This window comes from Penicillium nucicola (assembly GCF_028828085.1).
Source record: "Penicillium nucicola strain IBT 29836 chromosome Unknown utg000002l, whole genome shotgun sequence".
NCBI lineage: Eukaryota > Fungi > Ascomycota > Eurotiomycetes > Eurotiales > Aspergillaceae > Penicillium > Penicillium nucicola.
Window position 1 is genome coordinate 4,127,168 of NW_026643126.1, and position 23,116 is coordinate 4,150,283.

At 47.3% G+C, this 23,116-nt stretch overlaps 9 protein-coding genes across 9 annotated transcripts; 4 read left to right on the plus strand and 5 right to left on the minus strand.

Annotated features, from left to right (window-relative positions):
- Window positions 1-241: 241 nt before the first annotated feature.
- On the plus strand, window positions 242-3,870 carry niiA (nitrite reductase niiA; the record flags this gene model as incomplete). Its single annotated transcript, XM_057125758.1, has 8 exons — window positions 242-363; window positions 421-568; window positions 637-1,176; window positions 1,229-1,830; window positions 1,881-2,083; window positions 2,134-2,606; window positions 2,659-2,816; window positions 2,865-3,870. 8 exons carry the CDS (start codon window positions 242-244, stop codon window positions 3,868-3,870), a joined length of 3,252 nt encoding a protein of 1,083 aa, XP_056987917.1.
- A 190-nt stretch (window positions 3,871-4,060) lies between these two features.
- Window positions 4,061-6,341, minus strand: N7511_003334 (fungal specific transcription factor domain-containing protein; the record flags this gene model as incomplete). Its single annotated transcript, XM_057125759.1, has 5 exons — window positions 4,061-4,420; window positions 4,476-4,842; window positions 4,898-5,501; window positions 5,552-6,192; window positions 6,277-6,341. Coding segments are annotated over 5 exons (2,037 nt in total), but the record flags the coding sequence as incomplete, so codon positions are not given.
- Window positions 6,342-6,913: 572 nt separating this feature from the next.
- N7511_003335 (aminotransferase-like domain-containing protein) lies at window positions 6,914-8,721 on the plus strand (the record flags this gene model as incomplete). The annotated part of the gene is made up of 3 exons (XM_057125760.1): window positions 6,914-7,145; window positions 7,208-8,370; window positions 8,461-8,721. 3 exons carry the CDS (start codon window positions 6,914-6,916, stop codon window positions 8,719-8,721), a joined length of 1,656 nt encoding a protein of 551 aa, XP_056987919.1.
- A 1,576-nt stretch (window positions 8,722-10,297) lies between these two features.
- N7511_003336 (MFS transporter) lies at window positions 10,298-12,056 on the plus strand (the record flags this gene model as incomplete). Its single annotated transcript, XM_057125761.1, has 5 exons — window positions 10,298-10,471; window positions 10,534-10,613; window positions 10,667-10,942; window positions 10,998-11,815; window positions 11,878-12,056. The coding sequence occupies 5 exons, from the start codon at window positions 10,298-10,300 to the stop codon at window positions 12,054-12,056; spliced, it is 1,527 nt and encodes a 508-aa protein (XP_056987920.1).
- A 164-nt stretch (window positions 12,057-12,220) lies between these two features.
- On the minus strand, window positions 12,221-13,888 carry N7511_003337 (threonine/serine exporter family protein; the record flags this gene model as incomplete). Its single annotated transcript, XM_057125762.1, has 1 exon — window positions 12,221-13,888. One exon carries the CDS (start codon window positions 13,886-13,888, stop codon window positions 12,221-12,223), a length of 1,668 nt encoding a protein of 555 aa, XP_056987921.1.
- Window positions 13,889-15,709: 1,821 nt separating this feature from the next.
- Window positions 15,710-16,191, plus strand: N7511_003338 (L-rhamnose mutarotase; the record flags this gene model as incomplete). The annotated part of the gene is made up of 3 exons (XM_057125763.1): window positions 15,710-15,839; window positions 15,904-16,040; window positions 16,108-16,191. 3 exons carry the CDS (start codon window positions 15,710-15,712, stop codon window positions 16,189-16,191), a joined length of 351 nt encoding a protein of 116 aa, XP_056987922.1.
- A 65-nt stretch (window positions 16,192-16,256) lies between these two features.
- N7511_003339 (histidine phosphatase family protein) lies at window positions 16,257-17,086 on the minus strand (the record flags this gene model as incomplete). The annotated part of the gene is made up of 2 exons (XM_057125764.1): window positions 16,257-16,977; window positions 17,031-17,086. 2 exons carry the CDS (start codon window positions 17,084-17,086, stop codon window positions 16,257-16,259), a joined length of 777 nt encoding a protein of 258 aa, XP_056987923.1.
- A 447-nt stretch (window positions 17,087-17,533) lies between these two features.
- Window positions 17,534-18,568, minus strand: N7511_003340 (aldo/keto reductase; the record flags this gene model as incomplete). The annotated part of the gene is made up of 1 exon (XM_057125765.1): window positions 17,534-18,568. One exon carries the CDS (start codon window positions 18,566-18,568, stop codon window positions 17,534-17,536), a length of 1,035 nt encoding a protein of 344 aa, XP_056987924.1.
- A 559-nt stretch (window positions 18,569-19,127) lies between these two features.
- Window positions 19,128-20,012, minus strand: N7511_003341 (fungal specific transcription factor domain-containing protein; the record flags this gene model as incomplete). The annotated part of the gene is made up of 1 exon (XM_057125766.1): window positions 19,128-20,012. One exon carries the CDS (start codon window positions 20,010-20,012, stop codon window positions 19,128-19,130), a length of 885 nt encoding a protein of 294 aa, XP_056987925.1.
- Between the last annotated feature and the right edge of the window lie 3,104 nt (window positions 20,013-23,116).

The window sequence follows — 23,116 nt, forward strand, 5'->3', positions numbered from 1 at the left end:
AAGTCAGCCCTAATTAGTTCCGCGGAGATCCAAACCGCCACTTGGGTATCGACCCTTTTTCTTTGGTTTCTCCTGTTTCTTCCGAGCTTTTGCATAGGTCACTGTATCACTGTATCACCGTGTCACTGTCATTTTGTCACGGTAATTATAATTGTAATTGTAATCATCTCATTCTAATTCCTTAAAACTAGAATTGAAGCCCAGTTTTATGGTTTCTCCAATCTCTAATTGCATACACATCATGCCGGTACTCGACGGGCTACGACATGGCGAGCCGGTTGACGGTAGCCCTAGTCCATCAAACAATGCTCCTCGAGAGAAGATTGTGGTTGTTGGATTGGGCATGGTTGCCATCTCATTTATGTAAGATGCCCTCAGCTTAGTGCGTGCGTCGGCATCTAACAATCAGGCAATAAACAGTGAGAAAGTCATCAAACAAGACACAGATCGGAAATATGACATCGTCGTGATTGGAGAAGAGTCTCATGTAGCATACAATCGCGTGGGACTTTCAACATTCTTTGAACATCGCAAGATTGAAGATCTATACCTCAATCCGAAAGAATGGGTTTGTGAACCCTGCCCAAAACCAAAACGCAGAGAGCATGCGCCCTAACACGAAGCAATTTCGAATAGTACGATTCATTCCAAGAAAGAGCTTTCGACCACCATCTTAACACACGAGTCACCGAAATCAATCCCGCAAACAAAACAGTCCAGACATCAACAGGTGAAATAATTTCCTATGATATACTCGTCCTAGCCACAGGATCCGACGCAACCCTTCCCACGCGGACACCGGGCCACGATGCCAATGGAGTCTTTGTATACCGCACTATCTCAGATCTAGAAAGGCTGATCGACTTCGCTTCCAAGCACAAAGGCGAAACGGCCGTTACGGTCGGTGGTGGTCTGCTTGGACTTGAAGCTGCAAAGGCGATGACTGACTTGGAGGACTTCGGGAATGTCAAGTTAATCGATCGTAATAAATGGGTGTTGGCGCGACAACTTGATGGTGATGCAGGATCGCTGGTGACGCGCAAAATCCGGGAACTGGGACTCGACGTCCTTCACGAGAAGCGAGTGAAAATTGTTCACACCGATGACGGGAATAATGTTGTTGGAATCACCTTTGAGGATGGGGAGAGCATTGATTGCTGCTGCATCTGCTTTGCGGTATGCTACCCGGTTGCGTTGGACTTCGAGCTATATGCTAATTAAGATCCAGATTGGTGTTCAGCCCCGAGATGAACTCGGTCGCGAGATTGGCATCCAGTGCGGCGAGCGGGGAGGATTCGTGATTGACGAGAATCTGCAGACAACCATTTCGGACATCTATGCTGTCGGAGAATGCGCAAGTTGGGAGAACCAGACATTCGGAATCATTGCGCCAGGCATTGAAATGGCGGATGTGCTCGCCTTCAATCTCACAAACCCCTTAAAAGCACAGAAAAGCTTCACCCGACCAGATCTCAGCACCAAGTTGAAACTGCTTGGAGTGGATGTCGCGAGCTTCGGCGATTTCTTCGCTGACAGAGATGGACCAAAATTCCTCCCTGGTCGCCGGCCATCGGCTGTTCCTGGCTTCGAAGAACCTTTGCGTGATGAACCTGTCAAGGCTTTGACATACAAAGATCCGTTTGCTGGCGTATACAAGAAGTACCTATTCACCATGGATGGCAAGTTCTTACTTGGAGGCATGATGATCGGTGATACCAAGGACTATTTGAAGTTGAATCAGATGGTGAAACTACAGAAAGAGCTCGAAGTTCCTCCGAGTCAGTTCATCCTTGGTGCACAGAGCGGTGGTGAAGAGAATGCAGATGACCTGTGAGTATTCACAACGATATATGATGATCGGGATTAACTTTTCCGCAAAGTGATGATAGCACACAGATCTGCTCCTGCCACAATGTCACCAAAGGCGACGTGGTCGAGAATGTAAAGAATGGGACCTGCACATCCATCGCGCAGGTCAAGTCTTGTACCAAGGCTGGCACAGGATGCGGTGGTTGTATGCCGCTAGTCCAGTCAATCTTCAACAAGACGATGTTGGACATGGGACAGGAGGTTTCCAACAACCGTAAGTAGCATCACCCTCACGAGTCTTTCAGTGATAACTAAGTTGCATAGTGTGCTCCCACATCCCCCATTCCCGAGCTGATCTATACAACATCGTGGCAATCAAGCAGTTGAAAACATTCGTCGATGTAATGAAAGAGGTCGGAAAGAACCCAGATTCTCTCGGCTGCGAACTCTGCAAGCCCGCAATCGGATCGATTCTGTCCAGTTTATTCAACCCTCACGTCATGGACAAGGGTTACAATGACTTGCAGGACACCAATGACAAATTCCTTGCCAATATCCAGAGAAACGGCACATTTTCCGTCGTGCCTCGCATTCCTGGTGGAGAAATCACAGCCGATAAGCTCATTGCTATTGGATCTGTGGCCAAGAAGTATGGTCTCTATTGCAAGATCACTGGAGCTCAGCGTATCGACATGTTCGGAGCGAAGAAGTCGGATCTTCTCAATATCTGGACTGAACTTGTGGATGCTGGCATGGAGAGTGGACATGCATATGCAAAGGCCCTCAGAGCAATCAAGGTATTTAGGAGCATTTACGCTCATATATTACTTGGCTGACCTCCAATCATAGAGTTGTGTCGGAACCACATGGTGTCGCTTTGGTGTCGGTGACAGTGTCGGCATGGCGATTCGCTTGGAAGAGCGATACAAAAGTATTCGCGCACCACACAAGTTCAAGGGAGCTGTGTCTGGCTGCGTGAGAGAGTGTGCAGAGGCTCAGAACAAGGAGTGAGCTCTAAGATGATATTGAGATTGTTCCCTACTAACAGATACTAGTTTCGGTTTGATCGCCACCGAAAAGGGCTTCAACATCTTTGTTGGTGGTAATGGAGGCGCAAAGCCCAGACATGCCGAGCTTCTCGTCACAGATGTGCCACCAGAAATGGTCATGCCTATCATCGACCGCTATCTCATCTTCTACATTCGTACTGCGGACAAACTTCAGCGAACCGCAAGATGGATTGAAAACCTCCCCGGCGGTATCCATTACCTCAAAGAGGTAATTGTCGAGGACAAACTCGGTATTTGTGCCGATATGGAGAGACAAATGCACGAACTCGTCGACAGCTACTTCTGCGAATGGACCGAGACAGTCAACGACCCTAAACGTCGCAAAGTCTTCCAGCAATTCGCAAACACTGAAGAAACTGTCGACACAGTCGAGGTTGTCCAGGAAAGATCTCAACAGCGCCCAACATACTGGCCGAAAGACTCCACAGAACAACAGGATTTCAAAGGTCACCAGTGGTCAAGTACATCTTGGCAACCAGTTGTTCGTGCAGATCACTTCTCCGATGAGCCACCGCAGGTTTCTTCGGCTAACGTCAAGCGCGGAGATACACAGCTTGCAGTCTTCAAGATTAAGGGCAAGTACTATGCGACTCAACAGATGTGTCCCCACAAGCGAGCATTTGTTCTCTCTGATGGTCTTGTTGGTGATGATGATGCGGGCAAGTACTGGGTCTCGTGTCCGTATCACAAACGAAACTTTGACCTCAATGGCGAGCAAGCTGGCAGGTGCTCCAATGATGAGAGTATGAACATTGCTACATTCCCTGTTGAGGAAAGGGATGATGGATGGGTTTATATGAAGCTCCCGCCCATTGTGGAATTGGATAATGTTTTGGGGACGGAGAAGTGGAAGGTTCGGAAGGGGGAGAGTGAAGATCCGTTCCATAAGGTTGATAAGAAGTTCAAGGGGATGAAGGGGAAGAAGGCTTCCGATGGGGACATTGTCACTCGTGCCCCAGCTGTGCAGCCAGCGAAGTCTATTGACTGGTAGATGCGTGGTGGTTGATTTATTGTTTTGAGGTTTTGCGATCCTATGCATTTGGTGCGTTGGAGCTTTGGGAGATAGCATTAGTTTTCATACAGGTTGATTGAAACGAATTCAGAATTTGAGCGTTTTTTTCTCAGGACATTGCTCCAGAACAGCGTAAAGTAGACCAGTTTGGGTCGCAAGGTCAGGTATTTCATGGCTGTATGTCATGAGGTGCAAGGTTCACCTCATCCAATGGAGGCCACCAGTGTGACCACATGCCTTGCTCGTGAGCATATGTACTGACCTCACTCAGTAAATTGCTGAGGGGCATGTCCAGATCTAGCATATCAGATCGAACGTCGGATTCCAGAATAGAATCAGGAATGGACGGAAGAGAAGGTGTCTCTGCGCCCTCAATTTCCTGGAGATGCTGATCGGATCTATCAGGCACACGAAATTCATGTAAAGATTGATGCAAGACATTGAAGTCTGTCCGTGTCTTTCCTTGGTATCGTGATCTGTCCGACGCCGCTCGTTGATACAAAATGGTTGCATGATTGATGGTTGCAATCTGTGGGAAGAATTGTCAGTCTCGAACATTGCAAATAAGATAAGTTGGCACGGACCCAACTTTCACCGAGCTTCCACACATGTCTGAATTTTTCAAGGTAGGCCAGACAGTACTTTAGATGGGTATCTGCATTCGGACTGCGGCCAAAATTCATCTGTGGATATAGGGAGACATAAAGATTCATATATGCCGCAGAAAAAGCACAAAATCCGACAAATGGAATAAGCATTTCTGATCCACAATCAGAGGCATCGTGCAAAATTTTGGCAATCTCTTCTGCCGCACCAAAAAGGGCAGAAGCACTTTTATCCCACCAGCCTTCAGGTGCTTCCGCCTCGAGGGTCGGCTGATCAACTGGTCCTCTGGGAATCGATGTTCGAGTAGGCAAGAACGGAAAGTACTCACGATGGAGCATGATGGTACTGCAGAAGATTATTAGATGTCATATTCAGGCGTTAGGTAGGATAGTGCTCGTACGAAGTGTAATATAGCAAATTGATATAAGTGAAGGATTCGCCCCATCCTAAAGTCGTATGAGCCACGACGCTGTTATTCGGATAATGGAGTCTATGATGTTGACTGGCTCTCCATTCTTCAAGGTGACGTCTCGTTTTGGACCATGGTGATTCCAGTGCCCACGGGCAGTTTTGTGGTGCACACATTCCCGGTGCGCGTCGACCATCGTTGAAGATAAATGTCATTACATGGGCCCAGATATCGAAACCAGCCACAAGAACTTCAAAAGATTGTGTGATGTCCAAGGGCGCAGTTTGCCCATGTCTTGCAGTCGCAAAACTAGGATCAAGGCCCGTATTTTGAGAAGAAAGATCTGATGGCCCAAATGCAAACTCAACAGCACTCAGTGGGCGATTGATCTTAAGCTTGTCCATTTCTGACATGGGTAGCATCGGCGGGTTGTAGGTTCCAGAACTAACCATTCGATCGATGATAAAGCAGGCCCAGACTGTTCTGTTCTCAATTGCAACTGAGATGGCATCTCGTTGGCCTGGAGGTGTCGGATCAAGAGGATAAGGGGCAACTCTTAGACTGTTTAGAGCTTGCATGATTCGGATTGCAATTCCTGCGCGGGGTCAGATCCTTATTTACTTCGTGCATATGGATGAGTGGTACCGCAGTAGATCCAAGCTCGATGAAACTCCCGAGAGCCCCATTCATAAAGACTCATGATCAAAAGAGCCTGTGCAACTTGAAGTTTTGGTGCTTTGAATGACCACTCCGATAGCATCTCGTGCGCATAATGGGCATAGTGTTCTCTTGCTAGCAATGAATCAACCCACGGCGGATTGAGTAGAGAGAATTGAGACCTAGACGATGCCAAGATGGCTGCAAGTAGAATCTTGCTCTCAGGCGGAATTGGTGACAACCGGTATTCTTTGACGAAAGCCGCATGGTTAAGAATTGCAAGTTCTGGATATTTGCCTGTGAATCCATTCAAGGACTTTAATATGATATCTCCTGACAAATTGGTCAGATGCCTGTCGACTGTCAACCTGCTTGCATGTGGACCAGGTATTGATGTATTAGATTGGTCTGTAGAGCCTACTTCTTCCGTAGTAGGTCTTGGCCCAGGTGACTCGAGCACATCCCGAGGAAGCGGTCGTTCATACGGATGGTTTGTAGACTGTGACCTGTATCTCGGATTTTGGGGTGTTTTGGTTACTGGTCTGCTGAGTATACAACCCTCAATTTCTGAGTTCTGACATCTCTGACAGGGCGCCGTCCCAGAGTGGACGCATTTCTTTTTCGACCCCCTAACATCGATGAGCTTCCAGAGTTAAGAAGGTAGCAAAGTGGAGTTCACCTGCAAGATTCACACGAAAGGCTTGAGCGCATACCGATATAAGCCAACCTCGCCCGGACGCGCGAGTGTTGAGCGGAACTCGTCGGGAATGAAGTCGGAACTGAATAGAATGAGTCAGCACAGATCCCGTGCCGAGCGAGCCCTGGAGGCTCTTTCCACGTTAAACCTTCAACTGAGTTTTCACAAGGCCTATCTGGTTTGATGATATGTACCCCAGAACAAGCAATTATAGTTGTGAGAAAGTCTTCTTTCTTTACATTGATTGTTCATATAAACACATAAACAGTCTGCATGAGGAAAACTTGGACAGCCACTTTGAATTTAGGACCCCCTCTATATCTCAACATGAGAACGTCTATTTCTTGCCATTGTAAAATTATTGCAAAGGATACTACGCAGAGGCAAACTTTCAGCCCTTGCCGTCCTCTTGACTGTCATCTAACATGTGGCGATTGGGTGGGTTTGACACATAGCTCGGGTTTGAAGCTCGGATTCGAGTCCACTTGTCGGCTTTGATGCTCTCTGGGTCTCGAATTTTTAATTCCCACATGGGATTGTTTCCTTTAAAATATCACTCGGGGTAGCGATTGACCTTATAAAATCTAAGCCAGGAACAATTTGGCCCCAATCTGTATCATCTTCCTGGGTCGATTCATTCTATTCAAGCCACAATGCCTTCGTTTGCGACCCACTCTAACGGCGCAGCCGCCATGGAAAAGCGGGAGTTTTTGAACAACATCCAGCAGAGAAGAGCAGAGGCCGGAAAACTTGTTGCTGGTGTAGCTGCTGCATGCAACAGTGAGAATTTCAAGGCACCGGTAAGAGGAATGACTCAAATTTATAAAGTACTGTTTTCTGACACGCAAAAGACATCGGGCAAGCCATACGCCAAATGCTGGGACTGTAAGAACTTCGAGCTGCAAATTTGCAAATTCTTTGTATTTGTGTACTAACCAAACATCTAGCTCATCTCAGCAAAGAGAGCTTGTCCCGACCACTATGCATTTTAAAGCAAGCCGCTGGTTTGGCGGGAAACCCTGGTATGGTATCACTCGGAGGTGGTCTCCCATCTAGCGAGTGCTTCCCATTCTATGACTGGAGTTTTCGTGTCCCGATGCCACAGGACTTCCCAAGCAAGGATTCATCTGCGACGGATTGTCCCACTACTCAAACCATCAGCATTGGAAAGCATGATGTGAAAGCTGGACTTTCCGAATACGATCTTTCCATTGCCCTCAACTATGGTCAAGCGACGGGCTCTCCCCAGATGATGCGCTTCATTACAGAGCACACGGAGCTGGTTTACAACCCTCCTTACACAGATTGGAAGGTCGCCCCGACAGTCGGAAGCACGGGTGCTCTTGAACAGACTCTTCGTATGCTTTGCGATCGTGAGAGGGGCGACTCTCTTCTTGTTGAAGAATATAGCTTTTCCACCGCGCTGGAGACAATCCTCCCTCAAGGGATCAAGCCCATTGGTGTTAAAATGGACGATGAGGGACTCCTTCCTGGTAGTATGGATGATATTCTCAGTTCGTGGGATCAGGAGGCACGTGGAAGCCGTAAACCGCATGTTCTATACACTATTCCCTCGGGACAGAACCCTACTGGCGCAACCCAGAGCCTCCAGCGACGTCGCGAAATCTATGCCGTATGCCAAAAGCATGACATCTTTATTATTGAAGATGAGCCATACTACTTCCTTCAGATGCCTCCATACCATGAGAAGAAGGAGGATGGTCCTGAAATTTCCGAGGATGTTGAATCTTTCGTTGCCGGTCTTGTTCCATCATACTTGAGTCTCGATATTGACGGCAGAGTGTTGCGCATGGATTCCTTCTCAAAGGTTCTGGTGCCCGGCTCGAGATTGGGATGGGTCACCGCAAGTGCGCAAATTATTGAGCGTTTCCTTCGGCATGCCGAGGTTGCCAACCAGGGACCCAGTGGAGTTTCACAAATCATGCTTTGGAAGTTGCTCGACGAGACCTGGGGCCATGAAGGCTATCTGAAGTGGCTGATTTCGTTGAAGAACAGCTATACGAAGAAGAGAGACATGCTTCTTGATGCTTGCGAAAAGTACCTGCCGAAATCTGTCGTCAGTTGGAGCCCGCCCACTACAGGCATGTTTGTAAGTGATCTTCACACTGGCAATACCCCGCCTATACGTGGCTTGATGGCCAGGCTCAATATTTAACAAAATACTGACATGTCTCCATAGATTTGGTTGAAATTAGATCCGCTGCAGCATCCGGAATATCCCGGCCTATCAATCGAAGACATCGAAGGAGGAATCTTCGACCAAGCCATCAAGAACAACGTCCTCTGTGCTCGTGGCACTTGGTTCCGTGCTGAGCCAAACACACCTGCACAAGGTATGTTCTTCCGTGCAACATACGCAAGTGCAACCGAGGAGGCTATGAACACTGCTATCCAGCGATTTGGCGAGGCGATTCGTCAGTCTTACCACATTGACCAATGAGTTGTAAAATGCATATTGGGGCACCATACGCTGTCATACATCATGTTTTTATGAAAAGAAAAATGGAATATTAGAAGAATATGTACTACAGAGCTGTAAGAAGTAAAGCAGAAAGCCACCACCAGCCACAATTTCGTTGAGATATAAACCTAACACCTTCAGCAGGGTTGCTTTTTGCTCGAATGGTTAAACGTCCCCTTCACAAGAAACTTGATGCCGCTAATAAATTAGTAATATCCTAACCCCTCTTAAGTACTGTACTTTATATCCAAGTTTACCTCTAGCATTGCATCAAGCTTTCAGCATTTCATTAGATCGGATAATCATCAACCAAACATAAGTTAATTATCCCCGACTCCTGGCACTCCACGCGAATTACGAGTCTTTTGCCGAATGGGGAGGAACGTAATATTAGAAGCTTAATTAGGGCACTGCTCCAGGCTTGCTTAATCATCGGGCGCAGTTAGGGTTCCAGGGTCCCCAGGGTTTATCCACTAGGCCAAAAAGGTCATAGGGACTTTTTGCACCGTCTAAATGCCCTGCAGTCATCTATACGCCAGGCCCTACTTTTCACGAGCTGGACCACTCTGGCCTCCAGTACATGATAATTTACGAGACTTGATCACCTTCTCTTCCGCCATTCATCAATGGTAGCTTACTCAGAAATGTCTTCTGAAAAAGGATCCAGTATTCCTCCATAGTGGTACGGCGTGTAAACCCGTGGGCAGAATAGCGATCGATGACACTATGCTGGCTACTTAGATAACTTAGCTGATGGGAAACGACTACATCTGCAGCCTCCGCGGAGACCAGCTGCCCATCTTCAGACCCACCGGGTTGACTTTGGCTATCGCAGCCAATCCAGGGGTCCAATGAGAGCGCACGCGTTTATCAACTGCCAGGTTCCTGACAGAGTGGAGTGTTCCCCCGGAGTGGATGAATTTGGCATTACCAATGCTATATGTGATTCTGCTCCGCGGAGTTACAATACCCTGGTTTTATCGGTCTTTTGCCTCTGTTCTTGGCTCGGGACTTGGAACGTGTCCCGACGACTACTGTATACTGTAGCCCCCATTCGGGTGCATACCTTATCTCTATCATAATTACAGCACAGGCTGCCGCGGGAGTTTGAGGAAGTCTGGGGCAATCGGTCCATCTACCGTGAATTGTTCATTGGATCACTGCATCGTCACAGCCCGGATTCACATTCTCTTGTCCAATCAGCGACCCGGGATGTTTTCGGGACCAGGATGGTCGCTGCCTTTTACTTACCATTCTTTACAGACAGCGCCTAGCTAAGATATGCTGCTGATCTGGTACGTGACTGATAATGGCGGTAATTATTGTTCGTGCATGTCATTCGAGAGTCTTGCTTGAGCGACCTGAGCTTCTTTGACGTCTATATAGTTCCTCGTATCTACTGGCCTTCAGATGGGTTTCTATCCATAATCACAGCGCTCCAGTTTTGTTGTTTCCTCAATCAATAGTCAACAACCTATAAGCCACATATCGGCCCCTGAGCTCGAGTCCCCATTCCTAAACCACCATCTCCGATACTAAACATCAACTCTTTAATATGGCAATGAGCTTCGTGAAGACCCTTTTCACCGCACCTGAAGTCAATCAAAGCACCCGAAAAGCCAAGTCGATCCCTATACTGAACCCCTTTGACAAATATGGACGGGTTTTCTTCTTCTCCTGGGTTGGCTTCATGGTCGCATTCCTGTCGTGGTATGCATTCCCGCCACTGGTAAGTCAACTGTCGTCAAAAGAAATGTATCTGTGAGGACTGATTCTAACTTGTCGGGTCAGTTGACTGTGACTATCAAGAAAGACCTGCATATGACACAGGCGGAAGTCGCCAACTCCAATATCATTGCACTCCTCGCTACGTAAGTCGCGCAGTCTTTATGAACCTCAAATACGCCCAACTGACAGAATGAAGGCTGCTCGTTCGACTTGTGGCAGGACCACTCTGTGACCGCTTTGGTCCACGACTGGTCTTTGTTGGACTTCTCCTCTGTGGATCGATTCCTACGGCCATGGCCGGCCTTGTCACCAACGCGAAGGGCTTGATCGCTCTTCGATTCTTCGTTGGAATACTAGGAGGAACATTTGTCCCATGCCAGGTCTGGTGTACAGGCTTCTTTGATAAGAAGATTGTCGGTACAGCAAATTCTCTGGCCGGAGGATGGGGTAATGCAGGTGGAGGCATCACATAGTACGTCCCTCTCATCACCAGCCACAGAAAGCTATTCATTCTGACATTTTTCCAGCTTTGTGATGCCAGCCATTTATGATTCCCTCATGCGAGACCGCGGTCTCTCTTCCCACAAGGCATGGCGCGTCGCCTACATAGTTCCATTCATCATCATCGCTGCCATTGCCATCGGTATGCTTCTCCTATGCGAAGACACCCCTACTGGAAAATGGTCTGAGCGACACCTCTGGGCAAAGGAGTCAAGTGGCACTGCCACGCCCATGGATGGAAACATCGTCGACCTCAACACCGGCACATTCTCCAGCGGAATAACAACCCCTTACAACTCAGCCACAATCGATGTTGAGAAGAAGGGCGTCCAGACGCCCCAGGTCATGGATAATCCTGCCGTCGGACAGATGGACAACATCTTCAGACAGGAAGCTGTCGTCGCCCCATCTCGCAAGGAAGCCCTCAACGTCGCTCTCAGTCTTTCCACCATGGCTGTTGCTATTCCTTATGCCTGCTCATTTGGATCTGAGCTCGCCATCAACTCCATTCTGGGATCTTACTATGAGAAGAACTTCCCACATATGGGCCAGACTCAAACTGGTCAATGGGCTGCTATGTTCGGTCTGCTGAATGTAGTCTTTCGTCCAATCGGTGGTCTGTGTGGTGATTTACTCTACCGGGCTACTAATAATGTCTGGTCGAAGAAACTTCTCCTGACATTTTTGGGACTTGCCATGGGCGCATTCCAGCTTGCGATTGGATTGTCCAATCCGACAACCGAGTCCGCCATGTTCGGTCTGATCGCTGGGCTGGCTTTCTTCCTTGAGGCGTGCAATGGTGCCAACTTTGCCGTTGTACCTCATGTTCATCCCTTTGCTAATGGTAAATTTTCCCTGTCTCTCTCTCTTTTGACTTATATCTCATACTGACTTTTTTACTAATAGGCATTGTTTCTGGAATTGTTGGTGGCTTTGGCAACCTTGGAGGAATTATCTTTGCTATTATCTTCAGATATAACGGTACTGACTATGGAAGATCGTTGTGGATCATCGGTGTCGTATCATTAGGGGCAAACTTGGCGGTCTCTTGGATTCGTCCCGTTCCTAAAAGTCAGATGTCTTAATGAGACTCACTAGTGCATATACTACAATTACGAATTGACGTCGAACTTCTTTTATTCATGTCTTGCAGCCAGATCTAATTATCAATGACCATTTCACTCTCTATCTCTATTTACCTAGTGACAATCCTCCTATCCAATAAAACGCTATGTACTAAACACGAGAACTAGAAGCTAAACAATCCACTTCGTCTCTTTCCAAACGGATAGATCAACAGAGCCGCGAGGAACAATCCCACAGTGATTCCAATCGATACCTCAACCATTCCAAATCCCAAGTCTGCTGTATAGACTTGGGACGACTCCACCGCATACTCGGTATAGGCACTATGATTGATGGCGGCGGATAAGTTATTTCTGGTCTCGTCCGCTGATTTGATGCCACTCAGAAGAGGCCCCGAGGCCGCCAAGCCGGACGGGACTAAGACAAATATCCCCGGTAGAATCGATGTTGCAGCATGGCCATGCCACAGGCGACTGTAGAGGTTGCCCATGACGCCAATGGTAAAGGCACCGACAGTATTAGCCACCTGAGTGCTGGAGCCAATGCGCTGCGTGACAAAGTACGTGACAACGTAGCCAGCTTCCGCGATGAACAACATGATTGGTGCTTGGTTCCATCGGCCCTGACTGATCACTAATAAACATAACACAAACGCTGCCACAAACGGGAATCGTGGCGCATATTCGTTGGTCCAGTCTCCAGTGTTCGGGCATGTCAGGCCAGATGTCGCCCCAGGGTCGATTAGGCCGTAGATTGTAGTACCCACAGTAACACCGTATCCGAGGAAAAGGGAGTAGATGATAGCATAGACCATGCGAATGGATCCAGCTACAAGCTGATGAGACTGTAGCTCCAAACTACTGCTGAGCACGGTGTATCCAGGAAGAATGAGCGCAATGGATGATTGAGCGATTGCAGAGAAGCAGAAGAGGTACTCCCGGTTACCATCAGGTGCATCCCCTTCAATACTTCCAATGCCACGTGCAATGAAAGAGGTGAAGACCGAGGCAGTCACCTCAAATACATTGGTGTATAGCACGGAACGTGGCGCGATTATGTGGTGTAAAACTCCAAGAAAGGTGCCATTCAAGAAAATGATCGGCATGTCAATTGGTCGGGCGTTGAATGCGAAGGGACCAACCATAGCTGAAGCCAGTCCGTACATCAACACGATGATCCATTTGTTAAAGCGAGGATTAGAACCCAGAATCTTCTCCAGCTCGCTGGTGGCCTCTTCGACTCCGATGACGTCGTGGACCACATTCTTATACACATCGTGGGTGTCAGCAAGAAGACCTAGATTGATCCCTTGTTCCACTCGTACCAGTTTCACCTCCGTTGTTCGCGTCGTTGGATCATCAAAGGACATGATCATGCATCCGGGCACATATAAATATTGGCTTTCCACCTCCAGAACTGTTGCTGTCATTTGCATGTGTTCCTCCAGCCGATGCATTGGAGCACCGAACTTCATCAGCGCCTTGCACAGCTCAATGATATATCGTTGACGGGAGATAATATTCGCAATGTGAATCGCTACATGAATCTCATCCTCCAACCGCACGGGGCGGCCTCCGCGGGTATTTGTCCACTTGGGCCACTTGAAAGCACCATGAGGCATCTCGTTGCAAGGCACCGGACTGCTTGTACCCAAATTGGACCTTTCGCCAACTGTAGTATTCATTGACGGATTCAACTGCTTCTCGCTCATTCTTCCGTTTTCTTGGTAATTTGCCTGGCAAGGTTCAGTGCGTTCAAGTTGACTACCTGGTACTTCCACTCTTGAAGGTAGCTCGTTGGGTGGTCGAGTATCTTGTGTCGTCGGATCCATTCGACTGTAGAGTCTGAGCAATTGTGCTAGAACTCCTCCATCGCTTTGGGGGCGCATAGATTCCTGTGCCGGGCTTGACTGCAGACTATAGCTGGAGCGCTGATCAGTCCGCTCATTCATCAGCTCATGTACTAGCCGAAGTGTTCTCGAGTCGGCGCTGAAGGTTCTGTGGCAGTTGCTGGGATCCTTCATGTCATCCTGTGCAATAGAACTCTCGCCATCGTTGCCTGAAGTTGAATGAAATATGCGGGTAGAGATGGCCTTTGCCTTTTCAGATATCGAGCGTCTGAAGGTGTTTCGCGAGTGATTCACTGGGGCAGATTCTTGATTTTCGTGTTCTGGTTGATGAGGTAGTTTTGACTGTTGGCTCAAACAGCTTGGGCTTGATATATTTTCATCGGATGTGATCTGTCCACTATAAGGCGTTTTTTTGACGTCTATCAAACTTTTATCATGTGATGAACAAGTGTCTAGGTGGCTGTTCACTTCTGTCGTGTGTCTATTTCCGAAACTCGAATTTGACCTTGATCCTCCATGTTGCAGATCTGTTGGTGACACACCCCGTGAGCTTCTGTTGGATGTCATTTTGACTGGCCTTTGGTCGTGATCGTTGATATCCTCCGAGCTTGGGGTATTAACAGCTTCATGATTGAAAATTGAACGCTGGCTTGCCTGGCCCTCTGACTTTGAAGAAGACATCAGTCGGAAATTAAGCCCGATTCGTCAAACTCAGAGATTCAAGAGTGACTTGATAAGCTCGCCAGACCCAGCAGAGCAGTGGCTTTATTCAATCAAGCTGTCGAATGGTATGGTGCATAGGTTCGTGGGGATATTGACACCAGATTTATTGGCAGCGAGATCGATCAAAAAAAGGACCAGAATTTCTCGTTACCGAGGAAGGAAATTTTCTGGAATGCTAAAGCTTGAAATGCACATGGTTTCTTCGTCTGATAGCGTTGGTTGGTTTATTGATTTGATAAAAAAAGCCCTAATACTGCCCCCAACAATAGCCTCGAAGAGCATATGTGCCTCTCAAAAGTACTCAAATATCCGACTGTCCATATACTAAGATAAGGGAAGTATGCCTAAAATAGCATAGAAATTGAGGAAATTGAAATTGACAATATGAAAGTGTTAACGTCATAGAGGTGGAAATTCAATCCCCAACAAAACAGACAGCAGAATAGACCAATCAAAGTGTTGACATCATAGAGATCTAAGGTCGACATTAATTCACATTGGTCAAGGTTAACTACTTTAATAAAGCTGCCAACCAAGAGTTTGGTTCATTCTATTAAAAATGCCTGACAATCGCATTAGAAGCCGGCTCAAGGCCTGGATCATCGCACTCATTCATCATTCTCATACCCGTCGCGGCCATTGTAAACAAGAATCTTCCCTAAACAAAAAGCCGACGAAAAAGTCTCATCTAGGGACAATGAAGTTAGCTGACGAGCCGCTAGATCATAGAGTCTACTGGTTTGCACTCTCGTGAATTCACGACATAGGTTAGTGCAAGAGCTATAATTCTCCGAATTGGTAAAACTGATCATTGAACCTCTAGGACCACTGTAAGTATTTACCTTCCAAGTTCATTGACGTACAACTCTTGTCTTTTCGATCTACCAACCTAGGAATTCTCGCCAATCATGTAAGCGTAAGATCCGACTCCACTAAAATCGGGTTAGTGCACCCCGAGTGCGGGTTAACGCTGCGGCGAGAACGCGGGGCGCGAGGTGGGATGAATTAAATGACCATTGTTCAGGAAGATTTATACTCGCTCTCCGTATATCTGTTTCAAATCTGCACACTATTCCAACAATGGCACCAGTTCGTCGGATCGCTCAAATCGTTCACTTGAAGCCCTCCGCTGTGGCAGCATATAAGGAATGCCACGCTAATGTTTGGCCCGAGGTCCTTCAACAAATTAAGGACTGCAATATCAGAGACTGTACGATTCATATCTGGGACGAGGAATTGACTCTAGGCTAATGGGATGTTATTGGGATTGATAGACTCGATCTTCTTTGACAATGATCGCACCCTATTTGCAACATTCAAATACGTCGGTACCGACTTTGAGGGGGATATGGAGCTCATGCGGGCCAACCCAAAGATCAGGGAATGGTGGGCTATGACCGATGGAATGCAGGTATGGTTCAGCAACAATAATGGTAAGGAAAACACGATGGCGACGCTAACATGAGCAATGGTTGTAGGACAGTCCTATCCCCGGCGCAGTGGGCAGTGCAGATGGCCCTGGGTGGTGGAAGGTATTGGACGAGGTATTTTACACGGAGTAAAAGCCTCTACTTTGGTGATTATTTTCGAAGCTGTACATATTCCCAGGTTCAACTTTTCAAGAAGACTACTTCCTTTTAAAAAATCGATCCATGGTTTTCTGTTTTCGGTCGTGGGCGGCGCTGCCAATGCCACCGCGAGTCCGCGTGAGGTTGACGAGATGGTCTTTGTTGTCGATATCTAGGATGATTATAGACCAACCATGCAAGACTGCTGTGTGCGGCTTCCGTGATTTCGCTTCCTGGCTTTGTTGTAGGTTGATTGTTGCAACGCCAGTATTTGACCATCCAGGCCGTGCGGCAGTCATGGAGTCGATTTGCTTTCCGGGGGCAATGTGTACATCAGCTTGATGGACGAGCTCTATAATACGATTCCACAGTCTTCGCAGAAGAATACCGTGAGCAACGATTACCACATTGCCGACATTTTCTGGATCAGCGAGGATCAATGGGAGGAGATGTTCATTGAGGAAGTTGTTCGCTCTTTGTATCATGGACATATCGGTCTCGATGCCGCTGTCCGCGATAGCGCTCGATGGAATCCATGATTTGCCTTCCATTTTCCCGTAATGTCTTTCTCGCAGACTATCAGTCAAAATAGGTGATACGCGTGATTGGTTTGGTAAAGGCGTCTGATGGCGACAAATAGCTTCTGCTGTGATTCGGGCGCGACTCAAGTCTGACGCAAATATTGTGTTGACTTGGATTTGACCAGTGGCAAAGTGCCGACCTAGCGCTTCAATTTGAAGCATGCCATGGTTGGTGAGGGTTGAGTCCGTAGTACCGGCGCTTTCCCGAAAAAGTCAGCATATGCTAGAAGATGGAGTGGCGCGTTACTTTACCAGAGCTTAGCGACATTATCCACAGTTTCACCATGACGGATGAAAAATAAACGCATGGTGATCTCAATTGCACTTGCACCTGGTCAATTGAGAGAAACTGTCGCGGCGGAAGACGGCCATGACGATGCATACAAATAATCGCGCTAACCGCTTTAGGAGATCACCCAGTCCTTTGATCACTATCAGTCGTGTCTTCTAAACTAAGATTATAAAGAATCCTAAAGAATCGTAAATTAAATCTGACAATCTTCTTACTCTCAGTTTATTTTCAGATCTCTTCCTTTTTATCATTATCTTATCCTCACCTCTATACCCGAATTTCGAAAGAAAATCTTGTTATGATAATATTGTAGATGCTTGAAAGCTCACAAATCCAACTGAGCATGTCATAACGCTGACCTATCTACATGTAGACCAGTTGACGTTGATAGCAAACTATGTATACATATCACTATTGATGGAACACCAATTCTATTGGGTCAACTAAGTTAAATAAAACGTCTTCATGCATGTCCGATGATCTCCCTTGGCTCGTACAGGTCATCAATACTCTTCAGTTCCTCGGATGTAAGCTCAAGTGAGATGGCATGGACTGCTTCGTCAACTCTCTCCTTCTTGCTCAATCCCAAAATTGGAGCTGTAATGAAAGATTTAGACAATGACCAAGCGATTGCCACAGTGGCCATGGATACACCCCTTTCCTTGGCAATCTTTTCGATCTGCTCATTGATCTTCTTGTCTACTTCAGTTGTGGGCTGGCCACGGAAACCCTGCCCTTGAGTGTCCCCACGGGAAGTGGTCGAGAAATCACGCCAGGGACGAGCCAAGAAGCCCATCGCAATGGGACTCCAGGGAATCCCACCCATACCAAACTTAGCACAGGCAGGGTACATTTCGCGCTCCTCTTCACGGTATATGGCGTTGTGAAGGTTCTGCATAGAGATGAACTCGGTCCAGCCATGGAGACGAGCGGTGTACTGGTACTCAAGGAGCTGATGGGCCCACATCGAGGAAGCACCGATGTAGCGCACTTTGCCAGATTTAACAACATCGTGGAGTGCCTCCATGGTTTCCTTGACGGGAGTGGATGGATCGAAACGATGGATCTGGAGCAGGTCGATATAGGGCAAGTCGAGTCTCTTCAAACTGGCATCGAGACTCTCGAAGATGTGTTTGCGGCTCAAACCGTACTGGTTGACGTAGCCAGAGTTGTCTCTTTGCTCATCTGTCATAGCTATCGGCTGCTCGTGACCATGGCCGACGGGCGCCCATACCTTAGTTGCGATGACGATATTCTCGCGGCGCCAGTTGTATTTCTTGATAGCCTTGCCTAGGATCTGTTCAGAAACGCCGTTGGAGTACATATTTGCTGTATCAAAGAAATTGAGCCCAGATTCATAGCAATGGTTGAGGACTGGCAGCGCATCTACTTCTGCGATGCACCACGGATAGCGGCCCTCTGGGTCGCCATAACTCATACATCCAACACCGATCGGAGCGATTCGAAGGCCACTGCTGCCAAGTTGGACGTACTTCATGTTTGATGGTTCAGTAAACGAAAGGTGAGAGGAAACCAGAGAACGGATGAGTTGGGAATTAGTTCAGTCTCGAGTGCGGAATAGCCACCTTTGTATCTGCAGGAGTCAGCGGAGTTAGGAGAAAAGCTTTCTTAACAGCAGGATCGGAAATAGGAGATATTATGCCGAGCCATAAGTGGCAGTAAGTTATTTGCCATCATAAAGGAGTGGATGATTAGCAAGGGACATGGCATGGCTGCAGTGTAGGCCGATAAAGATCGACCCACAAACGAGGGTCTTGAGTGGGTCTTCGGCCGAAATTCAGGCTGATATAATCCTCTGTGTTAGTCAGCAGCTTAATTATCTCCAACTAGTCCCAGGGTTATGCCTCAGGGTGGATGGAAACCCCGGAAAGCAGACAAGTCTTTGCATCTCATTTGAGGAAGTTGTCTAAATCGTAACACTATCTGTAGCCAAACATCTCCAGGTTTCTTTCGCAGACAAAGCGCTGATTACCACCCCTTCTAACGATCTCTAAAGAAACTGGCCATAGGTTTCTGATAAGGTTCAGGCTGAACGATCAAACAAGACCATTCATTTCGTTCATCTGGTTTACCCAGGATTCAATGTCAAAATTCGAGCCCGTGATATCCTCAAACATGATTGCACTGTCAAACATAATTCCACTGTCAAGTCCACCAGTCCCGACCTCTGGTATGATGCCAGATTCCGGAAACGAATACTGACTTGGCGCTTGAGCGATGTGTGGCTCTCCAGAAGATACACGATCCAAGAGTTGCGAAGGCTGTGGAGCAAAATTCCTGGGCAGGGTGTTCTGAAACTGTGGCATGGGTTGCATTCTTGAGTAGCAAAGCTTCAAGATGTACAGCCCTGACTTTGCTAAAGAAACCCTGTCTTGGGCCCGTTCGAGGCGACTTATGGCCTTCTCTAGTGCACGCTGAATTCGATGTGATAGAACAGAGTCCGAAGGTGGGTATTCGAGAATAGTGACAGAGAGGAAGATAGCGGCTTCGACCGTGTAGACGGAGAGGGCGTAGATACTGTAATACCGTGTGGCCATGAGATCACAGAGGATCTCTTGCGCATCCAATGTGCACAATGCGGCTTCAATGGCAGCTTTGCGACTTACCGCGCTTGTCCTCGAATGCGGTCTGTGGAGGGCCATCAAAAATGAATGGGCGGCTGTGGCTATTTGCTGGCGCTGTTTGGGAATATGCACGTGGGTTAAATCCCAAGATCTGTCCGGATTCATCGGTCTGTGGACTGGCGGCAATGCACTCAGCAACGCGAGGATACGGTGATGGAGAGTCTCAACCATAGTGTAGTCTTCAGGGTGTTTTTTATGGGCACCTTGTGACATGGCTTCATGGATCTGTTGACAGACGCTGTACTGAAAGAGATGAGGCGTGAAAGATGACGGTGGTTCATTTGGAAATAGAGCCATTGGTACTGTTGTTGATGGATCTGCCGGTATATCGCGGTCCAGCGGTGGCACAATTGTACAGTCACTGCTATTGATAGTTCGAGGCCAGCCCAAACCAAAGGCCATATGACTGCACTCATTAGCACTGTTTGCACAAACAAGTAGCAGCATAGATCGGAGTCTAACCTGTCCCAGGAATATAATTTTATCCATAGTCTACGTTTGTACTCGTCGTACCATAGTTGGCTGAGAGTATCTTCCAAGGGAGATGATGGTTTTTGAAAGATCTTAGACTGTTTGTGAAGTCCCAAATCTTGAGCCGTTCTGATGAAAATCGCGTTAGAGAAATCTTGATTGGTAATCGACGAGTCTCACCTGATTGCAGCACCTAGTACGTGCCATGCGTCTCTACCTCGGCTAGAATTCTTAAGCCAAAGTGCCCTCATCAAGTCAGTTTGTACAGTAGTTAATGTAGGACCATTTGTTTCCATCATGCGACGAATCGCCACACCCCTCTCCGAAAAGTCACCAGATACGCTATCACGCGCAGCGAAGCTGTCAACTCCTAAATACCGGAGGCAGGGTAAGTCTAATGGGGCAAATTGCAAAGCAACTGCAAGAACCTGGAATATCAATGCCGGGAAATGGAGAAGATCCGGAGGCAATCCGCTAGATTGTCCGTTTTCCATGAGCTGAGTGCTGAAAGTCCGCCAGGAAGTGTAAAGCTTTTCAAAGTAATACTTTTCCAGCAGAGCAAAATACCAGTTTGCGTCTGAAAAGTAAACCTCAATGAGCTCTCTTGTGACTGCTTCAGGTGGCAACTTGGCACAGAGATCTAAAAAGAGTCGCAGTGTTGGTGGATGCAGGGGCAGTACGTGTGTGGAATTTTGAGACTTTTGCTCCAGACTCTCTCCCATCAGCTGTTCCATATTTGTCAGTAGTGAATAGCGGCTGGCAAAGGAATCTGGAACGGACTTCATATAGCTCTGACAAGGAATTTTCCCCGCCAGGTCGAGCATATCCAATTTGATTTTGAAGGGGTTGTTCCATGGATGGGGTTGAATTTCGACCGTTGTCCGCTGTCAATAATGAACTTTGCGGCGATGGAAGTTCCGCTCTGATGATCGATGCTTCATCGAATCTTCAGTCGAAAGTGTTAGTTGAACGTAAACGCCATGGCATGATACGAAAGCTGCGGTACGATCGTGATGGACTGTATCGAGTTCTTACCTGTCGGAGTGTTCATATGTACATTTCTCTGGAACATCTCGTCCGGTACAGATGTTGCATGGCCTCAAGCGGTCGCACTATTGGTGAATTAGCAACCAGCAACGAACCCCGATAGATATCAAAGTTGTCCGCACCTTTTGCTTCCTACGGCGGCATTCTGTACAAGCCGTTACAGGCCGCTTACGACTGGCAGCAGAGAGATGCATATTCAATGCCTGTCATAAGTCAAGTGTGAGGTTAAAAGAGAGTTGAGAGGTGATGCACGCAACTTGGCGGAATGCGGCGAGGGTGTTAGTCATCCTCATAGCTTCCATGTCCACCTGGGCATTGCGGCCATCAATTCATGCTGGTTTCTCTATTGCAAGGGAATCTAGCTTAACTTTTATGGAATTTAGGTAGAACCAGGCTGGTTAAATATACTAAGACCCTAATTGGTCATTCTAATTGGCCATCCTAGAATTACTTGATGAATATTGTGCCGTAAGTGACGCCAAGCCAACTCGGGAATTCTTCTACAGGCAACGAAGAAGTAGAAAAGACATATGCAAGGGAGCTTTTCCGAAATTAAGCCGTAATTGAGCCGAGAAAGTTTATACTATCTGATCGGCTTTAAACCACTACCTAAAGAGGACAGCCTCTGGATTTGATTTGTTGGTCGCTTATTGAATGCTAAAGTCTTCGTTGAACGGTGAACAGCAGTTAGATAAACAGAAACTCTTGGTCTTTTTATTGTAAGAGGCCGTATATCCTGTAGTTTTTAACTATGCTTTTTGCACCCCCTTCTGCCTATAAGCCATCTTCGCTATGAACAATATACAAAAAGTGGAAGCCGAAAGGAAAAAGATTTTCCAAAATGATAGAAATCCTAGAGACTCCGTATCCAGTTCCATCGCCATGAATGAATCTCGTTCCACTCCATTGATAGTATCTGAGCAACACTGTTCGGCCACCTGATCCAGATATAAGGGCTCAAATCGAGCATTCCTCTTCCAAGGTATTTGTTTACCCTCGTCGGAACAAAGAGTGAGGATGATGTTGGTCAAATCAGAGCCATAACCACCATCAAATATGGTATTATAGTCGGTTCTCTTGAGATCAAACAAGTCAAGGGAGCATTTCGTTAACAAAGGCGTTTGAGTGGAAGTAGATTGGCCTGGTCGTTCTCCGGTTTGGAAGGATAAGTCGGTCGATAATATGCCTTGCAGAGAATTTTTCACAGCTGCAACATGCGCAAAAGATTGATGTGCAAAGAAAATGATGCTCAAACACCATAGGAGGTACATGATGGCGCTAGGTTGTGGTCTGTTTTTCTTCGAGGTTGACGGACGATAACCTGGGAGTGTTCCCTCCGTCCTATAACTTATTCAAGGCTCCCAAATTTCAAAGGCCTGTTTAGCATGATCAGCAAGCATAGATACATTTACAACTTCCAAAATGCAAGCTATTGAACAACCAAGACAGCGCCAAGAAGTCCTGTCGGCCGATGCGGACCCATATAAAGTCAACAAGCCAATAGCAGCAATGGAACATGCTACGTTCTGGGGTTGCCTCAATACATCGGCCGAAATCATTGCGTAGCAAAATTCCCGGATCCTTTTTTGCGTTTGTCGCCAAGAGCCCTTTCCAGGGGCCAAAGGACAATGACGAGGCCGAAACATTTGCTGCGCAAACTACCCTTGTGAACTTGGAACTATCTGGATGCCTAATCGACCGCGTACCTTCCATGTTTATGACATAAAATAAGTCATTAAAGGGCGAAGGAGGTTTTTTAGTGCTCTTCTCTGCTTTTTTGCTTTGTGTTTTGGCCATATGCTTGTTGCATAGCCGATCTTTTGATCCGCACATACTATGCTCCAGCTCCGTATTCCATGCCAGATGAAAAAGGCATGTCTTTA